This window comes from Bos taurus, chromosome X, assembly GCF_002263795.3.
Source record: "Bos taurus isolate L1 Dominette 01449 registration number 42190680 breed Hereford chromosome X, ARS-UCD2.0, whole genome shotgun sequence".
Lineage (NCBI taxonomy): Eukaryota > Metazoa > Chordata > Mammalia > Artiodactyla > Bovidae > Bos > Bos taurus.
Window position 1 is genome coordinate 85,587,568 of NC_037357.1, and position 16,614 is coordinate 85,604,181.

General features: G+C 52.4%; 1 protein-coding gene across 8 annotated transcripts; it reads left to right on the forward strand.

Annotated features, from left to right (window-relative positions):
* Nucleotides 1-2,680: 2,680 nt before the first annotated feature.
* On the forward strand, nucleotides 2,681-16,297 carry CDK16 (cyclin dependent kinase 16). Of its 8 annotated transcripts, none has more exons than XM_059883528.1 (17): nucleotides 2,810-3,206; nucleotides 6,352-6,459; nucleotides 8,122-8,329; nucleotides 8,937-9,070; nucleotides 9,173-9,298; nucleotides 9,385-9,441; nucleotides 9,539-9,653; nucleotides 10,318-10,412; nucleotides 10,510-10,572; nucleotides 10,825-10,948; nucleotides 11,150-11,270; nucleotides 11,380-11,477; nucleotides 11,561-11,666; nucleotides 11,748-11,790; nucleotides 11,936-12,026; nucleotides 12,809-12,886; nucleotides 13,300-16,297. In XM_059883528.1, the coding sequence occupies exons 2-17, from the start codon at nucleotides 6,418-6,420 to the stop codon at nucleotides 13,338-13,340; spliced, it is 1,542 nt and encodes a 513-aa protein (XP_059739511.1). In that variant the 5' UTR covers nucleotides 2,810-3,206; nucleotides 6,352-6,417; the 3' UTR covers nucleotides 13,341-16,297. The 8 variants fall into 8 exon arrangements, with proteins under 8 accessions (XP_059739514.1, XP_059739511.1, XP_059739509.1 ...); XM_059883526.1 differs by lacking the exon at nucleotides 6,352-6,459 and adding an exon at nucleotides 6,868-7,887; XM_059883531.1 differs by lacking the exons at nucleotides 2,810-3,206; nucleotides 6,352-6,459 and adding an exon at nucleotides 2,681-2,762.
* Nucleotides 16,298-16,614: the final 317 nt, after the last annotated feature.

The following is a 16,614-nucleotide window of genomic DNA, read 5'->3' on the forward strand; positions in this document are numbered from 1 at the left end:
CCACCAGGACTGCAGAACTTCCCATACTCTGTCTTAGGTCTTGGCTGAGCACACCAGACAGTTGAAAGCACCAGTCTGACTGGCCACGTGGTGCCAGAGGATGCTATTTATAACCACTGTCCTTCACCCAGCCAGACTTCCAACTTTTTCCTTTTCTATTTAGAAATTCCTTCACTCAAACCCGAGTATTGGGAATTGCACAGCCTAGCCTGAACTTCACCTGACACCCATCACAGCCTGTCTGCACAACTTTTGCCTCCTGGGCCAGCTCCAGACCCCAAGCACAGCGTATGCCCTTGCCTACATTTCTCTGGTTACTTTTCTTGGTCTTTGCTGCTTGGGTGACCTCATCCTTCCATACTGCCCTTCATTCTCCACCAGGACATTAGGGATTGAAGTGCTTTACCTCTGGGATCCATTTACTGGTCATGCTGGCTGTGTAGGTCAAGTGGAGAGGTTTTCCCACTACAGGCACTTTGTCCATTATTGCTGCTCTAGAGTACCCCAAACACTCTGCACCTCTGTCCACTGTTTTTACTGTTGCAGCATCTGAGGCTTGCACACGAATTTGATTTCTCTGCTTCTACTATCCTGGTACCTTTGTGGGTACTTTAGGCCTTGTTCACTGTATCCCCCTCAGCACAGCTCCTGGATCCCCTTGTTACCGAATTCACACAAGGTATGAGAACAGCTTCTTCATCAAGAACCCATGATTTCTGGTTGCATCTTTGTTGCCCACACATGCCATTTTACTTCTCTGTCATTTTTGTCTACCATTATAACACTAGCAAGATGGGAGACCAGGGCTCAGTGGGCAGGGTTTCTAGTCACTGCACTGAGCCCTCTGCACCCAGCAGGCACAAAGGACAGGATAGGGACAAGGTTGTGTCTTGTCGCTGCCTAATACTGTTTATCATCAATCACTCACCAAACATTTGTCAACTGCTTACTGTGAGCCAGGCAGTATTGTAGGCGTTGGAGACAGCAACAGATAAAAAAAAATCGCTGTCCTGGGGTGGGAGGTGTGTGTGCATGCACATACAGGTGAGACCCAGAATAGACAGTAAACACAGTAAGTAAATTGCATGTTAGAAGTTGATCAGTGCAATTCAAAAGGTCTGTAGAGCCAGGTGTGGAGGTGTGGAACGATGGGGTGCAGGTAGGCATTTTAAAATAGGGGAGTCAGAGAAGGCTTTATGAAGAAGGTGACATTAAAACAAGGACTTGAAGAGGATGAGGCATGTGAATATCTGAGGGAAGAGCATTCTAGGCAAAGGGAACAGCAAGTGCAAAGTCCCTGAGACTGGATTGTGCCTGCTTTATTCAGGAACAGCTAGGATAATAGTATGGCTGGAGTGGAGTGAGAAGGGTAAGAGATGAGGCCTGGGAAGTAATGGACCTGAAAATCTATCCTGAGGTGGACTTTTGTCAAGTATTTCCACTCACGACATGCTCTGGTAAATCCTTGTTTGTATGAACTGGTATGGCCAAGGGTATCATAAAGGGAAGCCCAGAAGAGGTGGGGGATATGGCTTTAGACAGTAAAGATGTGCAATGGAGTCTACCTCCATTTGAACTGGGCTTGGTGATGGTGTAGGAGTTTTCCAGGCAGAGATGGGTAAGGGATTAGGTTGGCTTGGCAATGCTTGACATACAACAGGCACCCAATAAATAAAGTGGGAAACTGGAGAGCGCAGGAGGGAGTCATGGGCGGGGCTCTGGAGGCTCAGAAGAGGTAGAGGTGGCAGTTCAGTTCAGTCACTGGGTCATGTCTATTTGCGACCCCATGGACTGCAGCGCGTCAGGCTTCCCTGTCCATCACCAACTCCTGGAGCTTGCTCAAACTCCTGTCCATCGAGTCGGTGAAAGGTGGCAGTAAAACCCAATTTAGGGTGCATGTCCTCGGGCGAAGGGAAAAAGACGTCCCCTTCCAAGTCAAAGCCCCAACCATGCCAAGTGATGCACTCGCCCCTTTAAAGGTCCGTCTTTCCCATGAGCCTAGGCTCCACCCTGTGAGCTTCGTTGATGGAGATGGGAGTGGCTAGAGGCGGGATGAAATTCGACTGAGCGATCTTTTGACCAATCACCTTGCGAGATGTTTGACCTATGGTAAGAGGAGCTCGGAACAAAAAGGAGACCCGCCCACGACGAAACCAATGAAAACCTGGTGGGGGCGTGGTCAGGACAGCGAAATCACGCCTCTCCAGGCAGGCCACGCCCTTCATTCTTGCTCAGCCTCACCCCAGGGAGCAAATCCGATTGCCTGGGCGACACCTCAAAGGGCGGGGCTGCAAACGTTCTCAGTCGGAATGAGCTCGCGGTCTGAGGAAGGTGGGGGAGCTGCTGGGCGGGGCTAGACACTGTCCTATCTAAGGTGGTAAAGGCCAATGATTTTCCAGGCCGCCTCTCCGAGAAAAGTCATCTCGCGAACCTTTAAAATCCCTGCCTCCCTATGCACCTCAGGGGACTAGGACTGACTGCCTCATCTGTCTTTTTCCTCCTTGCAAAAGTCCCGTTTTCTATTATGGGGATGTACCAAGTGAAACCGAGTAGGGTGAGCGAGTGGTGACCGGCACGCTGGTCACTGGCTGCTGCCCACTTCGGCGTTAGCAAACTTCTAGCAAGATCGGAACTCAGTACTAAATAACCTCTACACTTTCCCGCTGGCGCCGTTCCAGGGCCAGCGCCACATTCCCCAGTGGGCGCGCAATGGCCGCGCCCCCTCCCGCTGCGGACGGGTCTTTTGGTACCTGCAGTCCGAGGTGAGTCCCCTCCTTCCCACTTCACCCTTTCCAGCGCGTGCGTGCGCATGCGCGGAGCGCGGCGCGCGCAGTGGTTTGGCCGTTGGCTGTTCGGCCCTGGGATTCGCCGCGTCTCCGTGAGCAGTAGGTTCTGAACCGCGAGCCGCCGTGAGCTCTCGGATTCCAGCGGGCGCCAGCGAGCCCGGGGGCATCGCCCGCAGCGGCCAAGCTCATGGCCGGCTGAGCGGGACGCCGCCTCCGCCTCAGCCGCCGCCGCCGCCGCCGCCGCCTCCTCCTCCTCAGCCGGCGGCGGCCCGGGCCCAGCAGCCATGGCCGAAGACTACTGGGACGGGCGCCTGCGGCGAACTGGAGGAGAAGGAGGTCGCGCGGCCTCAGCCCGGGCCGCCGCCCCAGGCGCCGCCGCGCCGGCCCCGCGGCACTGAGGTTGCTCGCGCGCCCCCGCCGGTGAGCGCGTTCACGAGGCATGGGGTGGGGGCTGTTCTTCCTGCAGAACCAACCCAGACCCCGGGCGGTGCCCAGGGGTCTGGGCTGCACCGCTGGCCTGTGCCCCCTCCCCCAGCGAGTTTCCCAGAATGCACCGGGGCGGGGGGTCATTCAGGGCCTCACTGACCTTGGCCCCGCCCTGGGCCTGGTCTGGGAGCTAGGGATGGGAAGCACTATGGGTGCTAGTGGGGAGTAGGCTGGTCGAAGGACCAGGGGGTGTGTAAATGGGTGGCAGAGTGGTGAAAGACTAGAGGTTTGCTAACGGGGGCCTCAGCTGTGAAGGGGTCAGAGCATGTGGTAATAAGTCTTAACCGCTGTGTAAGGTTTTGAGGCTCAGTGTGTGCTAGCAGAGGGGCGGTGCTGGGCCCGAGGATGAATAACAAGGAAGAGGACGTCAGAGGAGTGCTGAGATATGCAAATAGGGTTAGAGCTGTAGAAAGGCCCTGTGGGTGTTGCTGGTGGATAGGTGGTAGAGGTGCCGGAAGGGAAGGTTCGCTGGTGGGATCGGAGCTCTGAGGTCCTATATGTGGTAAGGGAGTAACGATGGTGTTAACACTGTGTATTTGTCCATGAGAGACTGCAGGGTTTGAGGATACAGTGTGCTCATAGAGGACAGGGTCCAGTGTTGAGAGGGTGCCAGTGGGGGTCGTAGCTCTCAAGGGTATGTGTATATGGTAATAAAGGTCTGGGGAGTATAAGGCCCAGTATATTAATGAGGGCAAACTGGTGGAAGACCTGAGCCCTGTGCTAATGGGTATCAGAATTGTGGATATATGTGTGTGGAGAGTGGGGATCGGTGGTGAGGGAAGAATCTTAGCATTGTAAGAGGTTCATTGTATTAAGGATCAAAATGGTGTGAGATGAGTGTGTATCTATGAAGTCAGGGGATGTGAGATTGTGTGTATATGTGTGTTAGACACTCAGTCGTGGCCGACTCTTTGCGACCCTTTGGATTGTAGCCTGCCAGGCTCCTCTGTCCATGGGGATTCTCAAGGCAAGAATACCGGGGTGGGTTGCCATGCCCTTTTCCAGGGGATCTTCCCAACCCAGGGATCGAACCTGGGTCTCCCACATAGAAGGCAGATTCTTTACCGTCTGAGCCACCAGGACGCCCTATAAAGAAGAGGCAGGGTAATGTATGAAGTTCTAGTGACTGCTCATGTGGGTTTAGTGACAGGTATGTAAATGTGAGTCAGTGCGAGGAGAATCAGAGCAGTATGAGTTCTGGAATATGCTAGTGAGTGTCAGAATATTGTAAAGATAGTGTGTTCCTGAGTGCCTGAGATTTGTTGAGGTTCCAGGCAATGGCACCCCACTCCAGTACTCTTGCCTGGAAAATCCCATGGATGGAGGAGCCTGGTGGGCTGCAGTCCGTGGGGTCACTAAGAGTCGAACACGACTGAGCGACTTCACTTTCACTTTTCACTTTCCTGCATTGGAGAAGGAAATGGCAACCCACTCCAGTGTTGTTGCCTGGAGAATCCCAGGGACGGGGCGAGCCTGGTGGGCTGCCATCTATGGGGTCGCACAGAGTCGGACACGACTGAAGTGACTTAGCAGCAGCAGCACCAGGGAGTGCTAATGGAGGATAGAGCTATGGAGAAGATCTTGTGTGCAATAAAGAAGATGAGGGCTGTGAAGGGATCCAGTTGTCAACCAACAGGGGTTATAGCTGTGGAGGAGTTGAAGCAAAGAGAAATAAAAGAAAAGAATATGTGATGGTCTAGGTGTGCTAAAGTGGATTAGAGCCATGGAGGGCTGAAGTGTGCTACTGGGGTTCTGGGCTGGATGAAGATCTGTGTGTGCTAATGAGGGTCAGGCCATTATAGAACAGCGTGTTTGTGTGTCCCTGGAGAATGGGGCTGAGTACGGGTTCAGGGTGTGCTAATGGGGAGGCACTGTGAGGCCCGGTGCGTGGTAATAGGGGTCAGGGTGAAGTGAAGGTCCAGCCTGTGCTGATGGGAAGTGGGGGGACAGGGTAGTGGGAGGACCAGAAGACATGTTAATAATGATCACAGCTGTGGAGGGGTCTGAGTGTGGGCAAAAACAGGTTCAGGGATCTGCAAGATTCACTTTATGTTAAGGGATTCAGGGCAGTGTGAAGGTCCAGTGAGTGCTAATGTAGGTTACTCTCTACAGCTGTAGAGGGTCCTAAGTGCATGTAAATAGGGATCAGAATCTTGCTGGGGAACAGTGAATGCTGTGGAGAAGCTAACAGGCAGCATGTGGTGCTAAGAGTTAACTTAGAGGAGCCGGCTGGGTGCTAACAGAGTTCAGTGTTCTGTTGAGGCTTTGTATGCTAATAGGGTCAAAGATAAATAGGGACATTGCGGTGCTGTTGGCAGTTAAAATGCAGAGAAGCCTTCCTGAGGGTCCAGTGTGTACTGAAGGAAGCAGGACACTGTGAGAGTCCAGTGTGTGCTTATGGGATGATGTGCCTGAACAGAATGAGGATGGTATGTTCCTATGGGAGTTACTAGAATGTGATCATTGTGTCCTCAGTGGCTGGTGTAATGTGAGGTGGTGAGTATCCTTGGGTATGAAAATATTTTGAGGATGGAAACATCCCCTTGGGGAGTCAAAAAGAACATGTGCCCTTTTTTGAGTGTGGTTGTGTATCCAGTTTCTTGCTCCCTCATTCACTATTCTAAAATCTAAAAATCTGAGAAAACTGAGATGATATTTAAAAGTTTTACTACATATTAATGTTCAAGTGTCTCTGCTCACAGGACCTGGTGCAGGGTCCCCCTGCTGGAGGCATTGCATGAAACACAGGTTTTGTACCCCCATCTTCCTAAAATCTCCCCAAAACTAAGCCCTGGAACATGTCCAGCCCTTGGAGTTTCCAGTTAGAGGTCATGGACCCATGGCTCCTTCTGGCTCCTTCCTCATCCTCCATCCAGCCCTACTTACAATACACTACCTCCCCCCACCAGATCCCCTATTCCCTTCCACAACAGGCAAAACAACTGGGTATCCATGCCGTATGGACAGACCTAAGAGTCTTTGGGAACTGGCCATGCTTCATCTTCCTCAGCCTCAGGTCCAGTGTTCACTCTCCTGGGTCAGGATTTTTTTTTTTTTTTTTTTGCTCTTGTTATCCCAGGTTGGACTTCATCTTCTTTATTGAGATCTTTTCTGCTAGGCTGGCCCCTCTACCCTTTTGGGAGTGATGAATTCAGGCAGGCAGAAGTGGGGTGTGGAGACCACTGGGGTAAGCACCTGATTTCACGGTAACAGATGATTCACTTCTCTACTCAAATCCAGCCCCAGCCCCAGCCTCCTACCTAGCTCTGCTTCCCTTGGGCCCAGGGCCATCTTAGGCCCTGCTGTGAGTCCAGATGGTCCCTGGGCCAGGTCTTTCCCCCTCCTTGCTGGCCCAGAGCCAGGAGGAAGCAGAAGAAGGCCGGCCTAAGCCTTTTGGTGGCCCCATTCCTGCCAGCAGCCCCATCTAGGTCATCTTGCCAATGCCAGTGTCCCTGGGCCACCTTGTCTGGGGTTGTTAATGAGTAGCAGGGACTCACCCTGACAAATGTTGGTCCTAGGTCCTTAGCTCCTGATTCATTAATTTCTGCCATGAGCACTTTTTGAGCACTGATACAGATACTTTTTTCTGTATCAGTCACTGTTCCAGGTCCTCAGGATATAGCTGTGACCTAAACAGACATCCATCTATCCTGGCAGAGCTGATCTTCTAGTTATGGTGGTGAGGACACAGTAAAGAATAAAGAAACCAATAAATAGATGGTGTCATTTCTGAGGACATGATAAGTGCTGAGGGGACAACTGACAAGGTGAGGGAGCTCAGGATGGTTCAGATTTTAAATAGGGTTGTTTATGGTTATCTATGAAAAAAAGTGATATTTGAGCAGTGGCCTAAAGGTGAGGGAGTGAGCTACTTTGAAATCTAGTGGAAGAGTATTCTAAGTACTGGGAACAGCCGCTGCAAAGGCCCTGAGGAGGGCCTTTAGTTGCAGAACAGCAGTGAGCAGTGAGGTGAGGCCAGAAGGGTGGTAGTGTGAGTGGGGTAAGACCTTGTGGGCCACATGAAGGACTGAGACGTTTATTTGGGGTGATAAGGGACACATGGTACATTCTCAGCTAGACAAGAATTGTGACCTGGCTTGTAAAAATCTCGGTGGGACCCTGTGGTCCAAACCTGATTGAACCTTTCCAGCAACTTTCAGGACAGCTGGTATACTTTGAGATCCCCCTACAACCCCACCCAGTGGTTGGGTCTGGGCAGGAAACCTCTCCCTCTCCCTGCACCCCTCATCTGGGTAGCCCAGTGGGGTAGTCCACTACTCACCTTGACGATGGTTGCTGGGGGAGGATGGTTGCTGGGGGAGGCGAGAGGGACCCTGTGGCCACGGGGAGCGTTTTGCCTTGGTAGTTGGGGGTGATGTGGGGCTGGTGCCAGCGGAACATGCCATTGCATGGACATCCCTGGGGCCGTGTCAGTGGTCTCAGGGTCCTGAGAGAGTCCCCCACCTCACCAATGGCTGGGTCCATCAGTGCCGCTGCACCTGAGAATGCCTGCTGTAGAGCCCTCTGCTCCCACAGTGAGGCTGCCCCCAAAGGGGCCAACACTTCACCAGTTGTGCCCTTTCCCTCAGCCAGCCACCCAAGCCTTAATACCCAGGTGGGCTCTTAGGAGCAGGGTCTGCTGGGGCTGGTTGGTGTAGGTGGCAGGCACTGACTGAGGTCTCCATCCATGCCAGGTTTCCAGGAATCCTGCGTGATTCCAGGGTTCCACAGTGGTTGGGTGGGCACTGCCGCAGGTTCCTGTCAGTGCGCCTCACTGGGTTTTAGGGGGCCCATGAGGGTCAGGCGACTGCTAGGGTGGGACCCATTCCCATCCCTACCCCCTGCTCAGGTCGCCATGGATCGGATGAAGAAGATCAAACGGCAGCTGTCAATGACACTCCGAGGGGGCCGAGGTATAGATAAGACCAATGGTGCCCCTGAACAGATAGGCCTGGATGAGAGTGGTGGGGGCGGCGGCAGTGACCTTGGAGAGGCCCCCACACGTGCTGCCCCTGGGGAACCTCGCTCTGTACGGGGCCCACTCAGCTCTGCACCAGGTGGGTCCACTGACCATTCCCGCTCCTACCCTGGTCCCCAGGGGTGCTGCCTGCCAACCGATTTCTTCTTAGACTTGTATTATTTTCACTTTCCTTTCTCCATTTTCTCCCCTACCTCTGCCATCCTTGCTCAACACCCTCTCTCTGTTGTCCATCTGTGCCCCTTTCCTTGGCTTTGTGCCCAGGTCTCAGGGGGAGGAAGGGTACCCTGCCTGCCACAGCTGCCCCAAGCCTCCCTCTGCCCTTCTGCGCTCTGTGACAGCCCCTTCAGGCCTCCTGGCACCTGCCTGCCCCAGGCCTGCCTTCCCAGGGCATTCGGCTACTTCTGCCGCTGCCTGCCCATTGGCCCTGGGCAAGCCACAGTCTCAGCTCGGCGCTGACACGGGGTGCTCTACTAGGTGACTATTGCCCCCCCTGCCCAATTCAACCTGTCTTGACCTGTGTGAACCTCCCGGGGCCTTCCCACCCTCTTCCCTGAGGAACTCCAGGCTGCTCTGGAGTCCATGTGCATAAATGTGTGATGAGGGAATGTGTTATCGGGGTGGGGGGATTTGTCCTGGGGCTCCTGAGCCCACCTGGTGTGCTCTCCCCCTGTCCCCACTACCAGAGATTGTGCATGAGGACTTGAAGATGGGGTCTGATGGGGAAAGTGACCAGGCTTCAGCCACGTCCTCCGATGAGGTGCAGTCACCAGTGAGGGTGCGCATGCGCAACCATCCCCCACGCAAGATCTCCACTGAGGTGCTTATCTCCCTGTCCGGGCAGTGGTGGGGCTGGAAAAAAAGGGTTAGATCTGGAGATTTGTAGTTGATGGTCCTGTTTCTCCCCCATCTTGCCTGCTAGGACATCAACAAGCGCCTATCACTACCAGCCGACATCCGGCTGCCTGAGGGCTACCTTGAGAAGCTGACCCTCAACAGCCCCATCTTTGACAAGCCCCTCAGCCGCCGTCTCCGCCGTGTCAGCTTGGTGAGCATCTTCTGTTCCTGTCCTCCTTTTCCTCCTCCCAGTCCCTTCCGCTGAGCCTACTTCAGTCTGCCTCCTTTACCCGACAGTCTGAGATCGGCTTTGGGAAACTGGAGACCTACATCAAGCTGGACAAGCTGGGAGAGGTGAGAGACAGCCAGGAGACCCATGGTAGGGCTGGGGTCAGTGGAAACTCCCTGTAGCCTCATAGCTTCTCTCCTGTCACTGTTCCTCACATCCCAGGGTACCTATGCCACTGTCTACAAAGGCAAAAGCAAGCTCACAGACAACCTTGTGGCACTCAAGGAGATCAGACTGGAACACGAAGAGGGGGCACCCTGCACCGCCATCCGGGAAGGTACAGGTCCCACCCAATCTGTTCCAGGTTTCCCAGGCTCTCCCCATGGTGCGTATGTGCACATATACACCCATAGTGAGGACAGGACTGGGGGTCCCAGAAGACTTCTCTCGTGGTGATCTGGGATTTGTGAAAAAGTGCTCATCACCCACACATCCAGATAATAAATCAGGGTAACCAGGAGTCTTCCTGTGTTGAGAAGAGGCAGATAAATTGTTTGCTTTGGTTCTAGGAATATCCCTGAAGTGCTCACCAGTTTACTTGACACAATAGTTTCTAGTCAGAAAAATCACATGGAATGAGTCTGAATTGTATAGAAATTGAGTGTGCAAACTCATTTTTACATGAAGCTGTGGGTCTGTATACTGAGGGTTGGAACAAGGGCCCTTTCCAAAACCAAAAACTGGTTGTAAAGATCTAGTGTCATGTAAGCCTAAGGCTGTGATCCCAGGTTCTGGTTCTGCATGTTTGGAACTGGGGGACACACCTTCTTCCTGATAGCAGGTGGGTTGGAACTGGGTTGGAGTGGACTGTGAGCCACCATCCCAAACCACACAGGGAAAGGAGGAAACCCTGGGCTTGACCCTGTCTAGTCCTCCTCCTCGCCTCTGTCCTAAGTGTGGGCCTTGACTCTTCCCCTGTCCCAACTCCCTGCTTCCTGCAGTGTCCCTGCTCAAGGACCTCAAACACGCCAACATCGTCACGCTACATGACATTATTCACACGGAGAAGTCCCTCACCCTTGTCTTTGAGTACCTGGTAAGGTTGGGTGGCCATGGGTCCTGGGGGAGGTGGGGAGATGGCCAGGAGCCACAGGATGTGACCCTCTTTCCTTTACCTGCTCTTCTCGCCTCAGGACAAGGACCTGAAGCAGTACCTGGATGACTGTGGGAACATCATCAACATGCACAACGTGAAAGTGGGTGTGGGGCAGGAAGCAGGGGCACAAGGGGGCCCCCCACTCACCCACTCCACCCCATAAATCTCCCAGAAACAGACGTTTCCCATTTGGCTTTTTTGCTGGGAGCCCTTGAAGGGCATTGGGGCCCTATCCTCTATTTATGAGACGAGGCTCTGGGCTCAGTGCTTGTGTTTGGGAGGGGGAGCAGTGCCTGCTTGGGGTCAAGCTGCTGGCTACTCTGACTTCTGCCTGCTGTTCCTGGGTCCCCAGCTGTTCCTGTTCCAGCTGCTCCGTGGCCTGGCCTACTGCCACCGGCAGAAGGTGCTACACCGAGACCTCAAGCCACAGAACCTACTCATCAATGAGCGAGGAGAGCTCAAGCTGGCTGACTTCGGTACCCCTGGCCTCCCCCTTCATCCCAGTGATCCCCCAACCTTACTCTCCCAGCCCCTCCTTCCCCCTGACCACCTCATCTCAGTCCCTCCCCTTCAGCCTCTCTAGGCTTCACTTGGGAAGCCCTCAGTCCCAACTACATTCTCCCTCAGACGGCCCATGACCTCCTCAATTCCAGCTGCTCATTATCTCCACCTACCAGGCCTGGCCCGGGCCAAGTCAATTCCAACGAAGACCTACTCCAACGAGGTGGTAACACTGTGGTACCGGCCCCCTGACATCCTGCTCGGGTCCACGGACTACTCCACTCAGATTGACATGTGGTAAGGACAGGCTGAAATGTGGCAGGGGCCACGCAGTAAAGGGGAGTGGCTTGGTCACAACAGCCAACCAGCCAACTACCTGCCTATTCACTGTGCTCTCCCTGCCCAGGGGTGTGGGCTGCATCTTCTATGAGATGGCCACAGGCCGGCCCCTCTTCCCAGGCTCCACAGTGGAGGAGCAGCTGCACTTCATCTTCCGCATCTTGGGTAGGGAGGCATGAGCCCTAGGAACTGTGGGGACATGCAGGAAGGCCCTGTGAGATGCTTAGGATACTCCGTTTCCCCGCCAGGAACCCCAAATGAAGATACATGGCCAGGCATCCTGTCCAATGAAGAGTTCAGGACATACAACTACCCCAAGTACCGAGCCGAGGCCCTTTTGAGCCATGCACCCCGGTGAGGCTGGTGGGTGGGTGGCTGTTAGGGGCCAGAGTACCCAAACTCAGTTTAAAACAGGTCCCCTTGTCCTTGAGGTAGAGTTGACAGCGACGGGGCTGACCTCCTCACCAAGCTGCTGCAGGTGAGACCACCTTCCTGGGCCACCCTAGGGGGCTAGCGGATTCCAGGTGTGGGGAAACAGCTATAGGGGCAGGGTCTGAGGTGGGGAGGAAGAGAAGCCTACTTGTTGAAAGTGTCAATACTCCCCCACCCCAACACACACTCAGTTTGAAGGTCGCAATCGGATCTCCGCAGAGGATGCCATGAAACATCCATTCTTCCTCAGTCTGGGGGATCGGATCCACAAACTTCCTGACAGTGAGTGGGGCTTGGGAATGGACCAGCTGGTGGGGGACTTTGTGCAACAGGATTGCTGCAGATAGCTGGGCAGTTGTGTTGAGTTCTAGCTGTGCCACTTCTGATGGGGTGAGGCATATGCCCTTGTTCACATATGTGATATGTTGTTTTTTACAAAAAAGTCTTTTAGCTTTCAGTTTCTTTTACCTTTCATGGAAATTTTCAAACATAAAACCTGGCAGAACATCCATCACTTTACCTTAAAATCCCGTATATTTATATATTAAACCAAGTAATATGGTCTGTTATATATTGAACCAAATAATAAGTCCCCAAGTACTCCAACAAGTGATCAACTCATGGCCAAAGTGGTTTTATCTATATTCACTCTGATTATTTTAAATCAAATCTCAGATCTATCATTCATCTATACAATTTTAGCATGTACCTCTAAAATATTTTCTTAAGCACAACAATAATACAACGATCACACTGAAAAAAAAACCACATTGGATTAATCTCAGTTACAACCCAAACATCATCCATCATCTAGACTTAACAGGTGGTAATTGCAATACCACTATCACAGTTGACAAAATTACTAATTTCTCAGTGTCATGTAATAGTCTACATTCCATTTTCCCTAGTGGTAGCTGGTTTGTGTGTGGGATTATTTGGCCGATGAAAGTCAAGACTCAAAGAAAATTAGAAATTTTTCTAATTGCCCTGATGAGGCCACACGGGAGGTGGTCCTGGATGGCCTCATGGGTCATGCCCCACTTCTGTCTCTCCTCCACCCACAGCTACTTCCATATTTGCACTAAAGGAGATCCAGCTACAAAAGGAGGCCAGCATTCGATCTTCGTCAATGCCTGACTCAGGTAAGTGTAGGTGTGACCCTTGCCCTCTTCCCTGCCCCCTGGCCCCCATCCACTTACCTGCTTGCTCACCAACAGCCATCCGCTCTGCTTTCCCCTGCAGGCAGGCCAGCTTACCGAGTGGTGGACACCGAATTTTAAGCCACAGACCGAGGCCCCAGCAGGCAGCAGCTGGAGGGATGCCACACCCCTCACAGGGCAGCCCCCAACTGCATCCTCCCTGCTTGCTGCCTGCCTACCTGCCTGACTCATGCTCCCATGCCCACATGTCCCCTGCTGCCTGTCTGAACACCCGACCATTGGCCTGTTGGCCCACCCATTGGCCTGTCTGCTGGGTGCTAACAAAGCTCTCATCGCTCCTTCGCCTGGTCTGTCTGTCTATATGTCTGTGTCTCTTTCTCTCTCTGTCTTGGTAGTTGCTGGTGGACAGCGTGGCCGTGCCAGCCTCCCACACTGAGGCTAGGCCTAGACCCCTCCCCATCATACCCTCCCCCAGGACCACTACCCCATGGCCAACCAGGGGTCTGGAGCTAGCCCAGGCTGGGGATCTCGACTCAGACAAGACATGGTGATGGCTTGGGTCTGAGGCTCCCCTTCCTGCTTTCCTGCCTCATGTTGTGTGGGCCTTGTTTGTTTGTTTCATTCATTGTTGTTTTTTTAATTATTTTAAATGAGGTTTTCATTTTTTAAATGCAATATCTCTGTATACAGACTGCTGGGCCCCACTCGGTGTGTGTGGCCCTCCCACAGTATTTTGTGCAATGAAGCCCTGCTCCCAGCCTTTTCATGGCAGGGACATAGCCCCTATTCAAAACCCTAATCATCACCAGACCCTGGGGTCAGCTAAGGGAAAGCATGCCTTGACAACTCGCCTTCCAACCCCCACCTGCCATCCCCAGCCACAGGGGGACTTGGGGACTACTGGAGACTCTATGGGAGATGGATGAGGTGGGGGGCCCCCACTCTTTCCCTCCTGCAGTCCCATAGCTGGGGCTTCCTTCTCAGGGTCTCCCTAGCCCAGCCCTCCTGCCCCCATCCCGCACGGTGCTGTTGAGTAGGGGCCCTGCCAGGAACTGACCAACTCAGCGATGGAGCCATAGTGTGTATATGCGCACACGCAGGGACAGAGGGGTGCATGGGAGGTTGTGCCCAGGCATTACCCCCTAACCTTGGGGGAAAGTGAGACAGGGCAGGGACAGTCTCTGGGGTCAATCCCCAGATGGGTGGTTACCTTCCCTTCCTCCACTCTAAACCCTGGGGCCCTCAAATGGGGTGGGAGGGCAGGGGCAGGGGCCCTCCTAGGGGAGTTGGGAGGGGTGGGTTCCTGAATGCACCGTAATCGCTGTATGAAATATTAAAAAGTCTAAAGTGAAAAACCTGATTGCAAATCCCTGTGGGGGTGGGCTTAACCCAGGGTGAGTACTGGGACCTTGGAGAATTCACACTGGGTGCCTACTATTTAGAAGAGCACTGCGAGTGGGCCAGGGATGTGTCAGGACTATGAAAAAGCATCTGAGGGGTTGCACATACCATGGTGGGACATAAAAGCAGATAGGGCAGGCTGTATAGAGGATGGGCTAAGGATTGAGCAGAGAGGAGTTAGATTTACCCCAGAATATGAAACCAGATGGAGGATAGACTGTTAGGTATGGAGAGGCTGTTTCTTTGAAAGACACTTGGAAGGCCCAATAAAACCAGGATTTGGGGGAGATAAGACAGAGAAACCCAATATGACTAACACGTGTCTAGCTGGGACCATGAGGCAGGCCAGTTGGGAATATGATAGGGTAGATTTTAAACCACGGAGAAGATACGGGAATCTTTTTAATACATGGGTCAAATTTAGGACTAGGGCCATTGATGGAAGTTTAGGTTATTGGTATCTAGGAAGTAATGGAAACCATGGACATGTATGAGATGACTGTGGAAAGAATGCAATGGTTTGTGAGGCCAGAAGTCTATAGATAGGCTGGGACTCAAGTTGAAGCTTTGATTTCCTGTGTCCTGGGAGTTCTAGCCCCTGTCCACCATCTTGAGCAAAGCCTAGGATAGATTTCCAGGCAGAAGATGTGGGGTGGGCAGGGCCTGCCAAATGCTATAGGAAATGCAAGCCTAAGTGGCTGGTTGCTGAAGTCCAGCGGTGGCAGTGGACCTCTGCTGTGTCCCTGTAAGCACTCTGGTGATAGTCTACAGCTTTATGGTTCCACGATGACTGTAAAGTCCCCAAAGATGGGAAAGCAAGCGAGGAAAACCATCCTCCCTGTTTCCTTATAACGGCTAAAACTGTTAAGCTCCTCAGCAGACTTCTTGTGCCATCCTTTGGCTAGAATCAGTTGACATGGCCACTTCTGATAGCAAGGGAGGTGGGGAAAATGAAGACCTTGCAAAACAGGACTAGATTGCCAGGCTGGACTTAGGGCTAGAATTCACCCAACTGCTCTCAGAACTGGTAGGGTCATCGGTGTGGGCAGAGATTGGTCTCTGGAAAGTGGAGAAATCAAGCCTAGGGAGGGAGGCCTCTTGTTGGATTGTAGGAAGGACAGGCTTCAAATTAAATGGGGAGGAGGTATCTGCAGATGGGTGTGAGAGTCAGTTCAGAGAACCTGGCAAGCCAGGTAGGCCTGAAGGGCATCTATCTACCATGTGCCAGACCCAACTCGAATGCCACTTTACAGATCCTGAGGTGAAATGGCTGCAACCTTTCCTCCCTCAAAGATTACACAACTGAGTTGTGACCCCCTCATCTGTGCCAGGTCTGAGCTGGAGGCTGGCATCAGTAATTCACAATTCTTGCCCTACCAAAGTTAACTGAAAATAGAGGTAAATTGTGAGATCATGTGTATTGGTGGCAGTGGGGTTTGAAATTGTGCAAAGGGTATTTTGGACACCTGTGTGCATGGGTCTAAAGGTGTGAAAAGGCAAGGTGTGTGTTTGCCTGTGGGAATGGGTAGTGATAGTGAGGGAAATATACTGAAACAGACCCAGAATCATGATCCTGTCTTAGGGAGTTTGTGTGATGGTTAGGTGGGGACAGCCAATAGGGAGCCAAAGGGGGAAATTTTAGTTATCACCAACATAGAGGGCTGGGAGCCCCAGCAGAGAAAATGTAGACATAGCCTAGAGCAGCAGTTCTCAGCAGGAGATAATCTCCCTCACCCGCAGAGAAAGTTTTGCAACTGGGGGATGCTACTGGAATCAGCAGGTAGTGGCAGCGATGCAGCTAAACTTTATCCTACAACAGAAATGTCAATAGTGCCTAAGCTGAAAAAAAGCCCTGGTGCAGTGGACTGATTCTCAAACTTTTGGTCTCAGAATTCCTTCATATTCTTAAGGATATCCAAAGAGCTTTTGCTTATGTCATGCAGTCTCTGGAAAATTCCATGGCACACACAATAGAAAATGACCATGAAAAAGCCTTGTCGTGAATAGTTTTGACTTCGTGAACCGTGAAAGGGTCTCCTGAACGGGTAGAAAGCCAAAAAGGACCCTAGTTTGAAAATCTCTGTCCTGGAATTTAAAGGTGGCACCTCTGGAACTGGAATTCCTGAGTTCCAACCACAACTCCACTACTTACTAGTGGGGCAAAGTGAATTAACGTTTCTGGTCCTCAACATCCCCATTGCTTCCCATAGGCAACCTGCTGCCTAAGACTACTATTTATGTGCAATAAAACAGCTAAACAGGGCCAACTATTATTATCAGTGCTGTAACTCCAATAAAAATATACCTGG